Consider the following 7,315-nt stretch of genomic DNA (forward strand, 5'->3'; position numbering starts at 1 on the left):
CCTAACGACTCATTTTATTATTTTATAGCACGTTTTGCACGTTAGTGCACAAATATACTGGCAAGACGTGCATTATCGTTACAATAGTTACGCTAAACATAACAACAAAATGTTCACTGTCAGCTGCCAATGTACTAACTAGCGGTCGACTGCGGAACACGGCTTTGCTCTCAAGGGTCAGCGAAGTTAGTAGCGTGGTGACCCGACCTCACTATTGGACGAAATAAAAGTTCTTCGGGCTTTTAATGACTTTTAAATGGATAAAGTAAATTGTTTGCGTATTATCGTGTCACAGAACTATAGTAGAGTATCTATCTGCGAGTAGTTTTGCCTCAATACTTACTTTTAATGTCCTTTGTACCTGGGCACTTTATTCGCGAGGCGGCGGGCAAATGTATTCGCCGCTGACTTTTATTGGCTCGCACAGCAACTGTAACGCTCTGCTGCGACTCACGCCAACCTCAATTGTGGACCCCAGACACAGGGCCCACTCTCGCTTGCGGCAACCAAGTAAATTATGCAGGCGCGATTCGTTCCTTTCGGTTTACGCGTGAAATCGTAATGCCTTCATTATGCTCGATTTCATTCAAAAAACACTCGCCTCCGAGGAAGGGTGGCATATCCTTACCTGAGCACTTTTACACGACGGCATTTAATATGTATTAAAAATATTTTCGGGTACAGGTGTGGAACATTGAGGGTAAATAGAATCTTTATTTATAAATAACGTGATGCGTGACAGTGTTCAGTTCCTTTATGGATCAAGCGGAATCATATAGGGTTAACGTTCAAATTAAATGAAACACCGATTCGATTTCGTAATTTAATTTATATTTATATTAGCGTTCCATAACTCAAGTGGAAACGAGGGACGGGACAGTTCATCAACAATAACATATAAAACAATAGTCCACGAGCCGAAGTCGACGCGTCGCGTTGGCCCGGCCGGCACTTAAATTAATTAATTACACTACTCATATCCCGACCACGTCGGACTTAATCGGCCGCACCGAACGCTCGCCCGACCCGTCACAAAATATCTAACGAAATAGAATCACATCAGAGCCCAACAGAATCAGTAATACAATTGTGCGATGCGCACGCGCCGCCGACTCGCAGAGCCCGCGGCGCGAGCGCGACAACCGAAACGAGAACGAGACAAACGTCACGTCACTATGTACAGGGCGGCGCGCTCCGTCACACCGTGGTCTCGCGGTCCACGTGGATGTACTCGACGGAGCGCTCGCGCCGTCAGGAGGAGGCCGCGGAGGAGGCGCGCGACGCGTCGTACAGCAGCTCCTCCGTCAGGCGCCGGCCCGCCGCCAGCGCGCCCAGCAGCTGCTTGTCCGCGCGCCGCGCCCGCCGCCGCCGCAGCGCCGCCGCGCACACCAGCGCCAGCAGCGCCGCGCCGCCTGCGCAGACCACACGTTAGTACTGCCGCTGTCGCCGGTGGCAGCCTTCATGTCGTGGGAAACGAGAGAGTCACCTGCAGCCGCCGCCGCCGCTCCCGCCGCAGCCGGCGCCGCCAGCGCGGCCAGCAGGCGGGCGCCGGCGCCGCAGCCGCGCGCCTCGTCGCCGCCGCCCGGGCAGTCGGGCTCGCCGTCGCACCACAGCGCGCCCGCCATGCACGCGCCCAGCGCGGCGCACGCGTGCGCGCACGACGCCGACGCGTTGGGCCACGCGTCGCCCGCCGCCAGCCGCTGCAGCACCGTCGGCCCGGCCCGCCACACCTACCACCAGCGCACTTTGTTTTTAAAATGAAAATGAAATGATGAAAATGAATAAAGAAATTAACTTAGGCTGAGTTTCACCACCTAATTTTAGCCGTTACAATAACGATAACCGGTGCTTTTTGTATGGACTTTGACAGATATATTTTGACGTTTGTTATACAGCCCGGTCCGTGAGCACGTTGAATTTTGTCCAATGATCCCTAGCTACTCATCCTTATCGCTCGCGCGTAATTATATTGCTGTCGCGACTGTGCGACTGGCATCCGCAGTGAGTGTGCGAGCGCGATAGCAACATAATTACGCGCGAGCGATAAGGATGAGTAGCTTGGGGTCATTGGACAAAATTCTACGTGCTCACGGACCAGACTATAGTTTAAGTTAGATGGTGCAACCCAGCCTTAGTCACCCTTTACATACACCGAAGAAGTTCAATAAGTTCGTTTATTTGTAGCGAGCTTGGCGTTGGTGTAGATATATCTAATTGTTTCGCTCACCTCCATCCACGAGAACTGCGCGGTGCCGGGCTCGCGCGCGGCCCACACGAGCAGCAGCGCGCCGGCGCCGGGCCGCGCGCCGCGCCCCCACCACTCGCCGCTGAACAGCTGCACGGCGCGCGCGCCGCCCGGGCACACCGCGCGCACCAACCTGCGCACAACAAGGATTGGAACCGCGACCCATCCAATTTCAAGATGGCTAAGTGACACTTTATATTGAAAGAAAGAAAGAAACATTTATTGCCATGGACATCACAAAAGACAAAAGAGGTAAAATAAAAAAAAGCAAATAAGACAGAGGTGACATAAAAAACATATAATGAATGAGCAAGTAAACTAAGCAGTGCCACCCTGTCGCACAGCGATGCCCATCGCAATGGGACCCCACTCAGCATATGCCGTGGCCCCCGGTGAGGGAAGCCACGACGCTGGTTTTCAGAAACCTGACTTCAACGTTCTTATGAAATAAAAAAGTGATAACCAACTTAACACTTAGGCCCAGAAAAGACGGTGAAACGAAACTGCAACTGCTAGTTACTTTTGAGTTGCATGTAAGTTTCTGCCATAGCGTCCGTTGAGAGACCACACATGACGCGACCAGTTCTGGTAGTCAGTGGTCAAAGTAACTTGCAGTTGCGTTTCACCGTCTGTACTGGGCCTTAATATATGTAGATGCTTACGGTACCGTTAGCACTTCTATGAAAAATATTAATGTAAATCTATAATAATTTCAGAATGGATCTTGGTCTCACTTGGTGGAGTGTGCCTCGTAGACGAGGATCCTGTTGGTGGTGTGGCAGGGCGGCGGGTCGGCGCCGGCGCCGGCGGGCGCCAGCTCCTCGCCCCACACGCGCAGGAACACCGACCGGTTGCCCCGCGCTGCGAGCAGGAACGGACTCTCGCCACATTCTGAGGTCCGGTCATGGCTGTGCGAAAAGATACATAATAAACATAGTCTTTTTTTTATACAGCTCTTGGCTTGTATCTCACCTGATGGTAAGTGATGATCAGGCCGAAGGTGGAAGCGAGCTTCACCCGGAATCCTCAACCACAGAGGAACTGGCTATCTTACCTCTAACTGCCGAAACACAACAATGCTGTTAACATTGTTGTTATGGCGACGGACTTAGGTAAGATGATGGTAGCTAGCCATGCGGACTTAGGACAAGCCCTACCACCAACCAAACCGAACAGAAAAATCTGCCCCCACTGGGAATCGAACCCGGGACCTCTGCGTCTGAAGCGGGTGGTCTTACCACTAGTAGACCACATAAGCGATAAGTCATATTCTTTTAAGCTTTTACAACATTGCATGCCGTGGCAATCTATAATTAAGGCAGCACTTAGATTAAGTTAAATACGTTGTAAATATTGATTGTCTTCCAGTGTATGTCTTGTTGGTTGTCCTATTAAATAAATAAAAAATAAAAATAAACATAATGACCATAAAATTATATCATGTCCAGGTTTACATAGATTTGCTCACTCATAAGGGTAGACGAGGTGCACGCGCTGTCCGGGCGGCGGCAGGCGGCGGCGCTGCGCGCAGGGCGGCGCGGGCGCGGGCGCGCGCGTCCAGGCGCCGCGGAAGTGCACGTGGCGCTGGTCCTCGGCCGGCGCCAGCCGCCGCGCCACCAGCTCCAGCTCCAGCGCCGGCCCGCCCGACTCCAGCCGCAGCGGCGCGCTGCTGTTGTCGCAGATGCACGCCACCGGCACCTGCCGCACATCACTTATGTTCCACAAAGGCGTTTCACAGCGCCTGAAGGGAGGGGCCATAGTGATTATATTAAGTAAATTATTTGTGAAATGAAATTGCTTACAATGATCCCTTTCAGTTATATCAGTTATATTCAATTCATCCTTGAGTAGAAGATGATGGATTAGCAAGCTAAAGTGGCAATGTGCAGAGTACATAGTACGCAGAACTGATGGCCGATCGAGCAGGCAGGTTCTGGAGTGGAGGCCGCGTACCGGAAAACGCAGCGTGGGACTTCCACCCACAAGGTGAACCGACTACATCAAAAAGGTAGCAGGAAGACGCTGGACGCACGCCGCTACAAACCACTCAATATGGAAATCATCAGGGACTGTTCTATGTTCAGCAGTGGACGTCGTATGGCTGAAATGATGATGATTATAATAAAAAGATGAGCACGCGCTCAAAGTAGAAATCTCAATTCAGAAACCGGACCTAAAATTTTGTTACAATAAACACTTACCCTGTATCCCGGCCAAGGGGACTCGTATATTCGTAAATGTGGCACTCGTAACGGCATATCGTCGTCACCGTCAAAATCTACCGGCACATCGTCGCCAGCCTCCGGGTCCTCCGGCCGCGGCTCCACCGGGTCCGGCACACACGACGGCCGCCCGGTCACCGGGTCCGGTCGCGTCGAGCACGCGGGCTCGCGCCCGAACGCGGCCGCACTGAGATCGAGAATAACTCGTCCATCATTCACTTGTAACCTGTACACACAACGTAACCTTCGCGCACCACCACGACCAAACCACAAAGCGTTCCGCGGAGACGAGAACGCGCCCGGAGTAGTTAGCGTCCTGCCGCACTCCGGCGGCCACGGTCGCGCCCGTCGTCCGTCGTCGGGAGACGGGATGCCTTCGAGACGAGCGTCAACAAACTCATAGTGTAACGAAAACGCAAGCGGATGCGTTGCAGTTCCGTGAAGTGAAGTCGCCGCTAGCGAGAGCAGCGCTGCTGCCGAGACGTAGCCGTCTGGAGGTGAGCACGGGCGCGGCGACCGAGTCGCGTTCGCGAGGGCGGCTCGCGCGCACAGGGCCGGCGCCGAGTCGCAATACTGGCCGAGCAGCCTCGCGCCCGCCTCGCCCGCCCCCCCGCCGTCCCAAATACGCAACTCCACTGCACACACGCCACCCTCGCGTCCTTCTGTGGGTGGCGGGGCTCGAGGAGTCACCGGCACGGTACCCTCCTCATCTCTCTCGCTGCTCTCTATACGCCGAGGCTCTACTAATGAGTATTGCGTAAAACTTGAGAAATATATCCACACCAAATCACCTGCGGACAAAAATAACTTTAAAGAATCCGATAAATGCCAATATGTCAACGTCGATGTAACTCAACTCACCCGGTCTACCATGGAACGTCCACGTGCAGGTGGTATTCGGCGGTAGCGTGTGAGATGGAGCTCGAAGTCGCCCGCGCCTCCCTCGCCCCCCAGTCGGAGCCGTGACGTTAGATTCTTCCTCGGAGGAAGACGCCTTCACATGAAATTCACATCTGCGCGCCTCTCTAAAAACAAGATAAATTCTTGTAACATATTCTTATAAAATGTATTGTTCATCGCTATGTTGTAGTAAAACATTATAAGATTCATAGTAATCAACCTGGCATAATCAAGGGAGTCGGAATCAGCGAAAACGACGTCCACGTCCAGCTCAAAGCCCCTGAGCGGGGCGGCCGGCGCCGCGGGCCGCAGCGGCGCGCTGAAGGGGGACGAGTNCGACGAATGGAAGGCCACCAGCATCTCGGGCCCGCGTGACGTCACGCGCGGCAGCCAGTCGCCGCCGCAGTACTCCACCAGCACCGGGTCGTCCGTGGACGCGCCGTCGTAGAAGATCAGCCGGTCGCGCTCGCCCGTGCACTCGCGCCACGCGCGCACTGCGCGCCCAGTCTTGTTTAGACTGTGGAAAATTTCCTTTTAGTTTTGTTATTTTCTCAAATGTAATATTGGTAAAGTTGTGAAATAACTCACCTTGCCATCGATATGGACCGTTTTATTTGCATTTTATGCGAATACTCTTGCTTCACGGATATCATTGCATGCTTACACGTTGGAATATCTTTCTGTCGCAGACTCCAGTAACACGTCACATTTCTGCACAAAAACAAACTCTGATTTCGTATCATATAATTCCTTTGTATTTTCGCTAAACAAGAAACGCAAATATCGTACCTTGGATACATGCCAGGATAGTTCGGACTCTGCAGTCGGCAGGATTTCCGATGGCACTCCTCGTAAGTCCGAGTGCAGTACGTGCCCGGCGACACTGCGCCGCGCTCCAACGGCGCCTCCATTGCCCCAAACCTAGATAATTGTCAAGCGGTTACCACCTACAAATTATGTAGAAAAAACTGATCAACGGATAAGTAAAAGTAAATAAGAGTTGATTTTACGCACCTAACCACCGCGTCCAATTGCGAAATAAATTTGTATCGCAGGCGAAAGCCGAACGGCTCACCGAGCCGCATGCGGAACAGCTTCACAGAAACGGTCACCGTCGCCGTCTCGCTGTAGTAGAGCGCGGTGCCGTCGGACTCGCCGCACCACGAGCCGCCCGTGAAGGGCCGGCCCAGCTCCGACAGCTGCATGTAGCCGTCGGGGCAGCCGTCCAGCGCGCCCGGCTCGTAGCGGCCCACGCGGAACTCGTCGAAGGCCAGCTGCACCAGGTCGCCGTGCGCGCCGCCGCCCGCCGTGAACGTCAGGTGGCACAGGAAGGGCGCGCGCGGCGTGGGCGGCACGGCCACCGCGTACGCCACGCCGGCGCGCCCGTAGTACGTGCGGTTGCACACGGAGCAGTGCGGCGGCTCGTCGCTGCCGTCGGCGCACTGCGCCTCGCCGTCGCAGTACGCGTCCAGGCGCACGCACGCGCCGCTGCGGCACGCCAGCTCCGCCACGCCGCAGCCGCCCGCCGCCGGCCGCGCCAGCACCAGCGCCGCCAGCGCCGCCCACCACGCGCGCGCGAGCATGCCGCACGCCGAGCGTCTGCGCGTCGATGGAAATGGTAGCTACAAACTGTGTCTATACTGTGCAACGTAAACTGTCACCAACATATTACTAACAGTCCTGACTACTCACCAGGCTGTATCTCATGAACTGTGATAGCTAGACACGGGACTATTCCCACCTCTCGTTCCCATTCTGTGTAGCCAGGATCTAGAGCTTGACCGCCAATAAAAACCAAACCAGTGAAGGTCAAGTTTGCCCCGTGGGAAAGTTAAACTGTCATTGGATTCGCAACGAAATTAATCAGAACATAGGAGAAGTTCGAAGTTAAGGTTCGACTTCGTTCCAGTACAAAGCGGATGACATGAAACAAAACCTACAGACCGTG

General features: G+C 54.1%; 1 protein-coding gene across 1 annotated transcript; it reads right to left on the reverse strand.

Annotated features, from left to right (window-relative positions):
• Positions 1-816: 816 nt before the first annotated feature.
• Positions 817-6,932, reverse strand: LOC114362020 (uncharacterized; the record flags this gene model as incomplete). Its single annotated transcript, XM_028317270.1, has 11 exons — positions 817-1,412; positions 1,487-1,730; positions 2,228-2,378; positions 2,980-3,153; positions 3,714-3,943; positions 4,447-5,258; positions 5,329-5,492; positions 5,588-5,884; positions 5,956-6,078; positions 6,157-6,288; positions 6,382-6,932. Coding segments are annotated over 11 exons (3,039 nt in total), but the record flags the coding sequence as incomplete, so codon positions are not given.
• Positions 6,933-7,315: the final 383 nt, after the last annotated feature.

This window comes from Ostrinia furnacalis, unplaced genomic scaffold (assembly GCF_004193835.3).
Source record: "Ostrinia furnacalis isolate ACB-3 unplaced genomic scaffold, ASM419383v2 OfSCF6121, whole genome shotgun sequence".
NCBI classification, from domain to species: domain Eukaryota; kingdom Metazoa; phylum Arthropoda; class Insecta; order Lepidoptera; family Crambidae; genus Ostrinia; species Ostrinia furnacalis.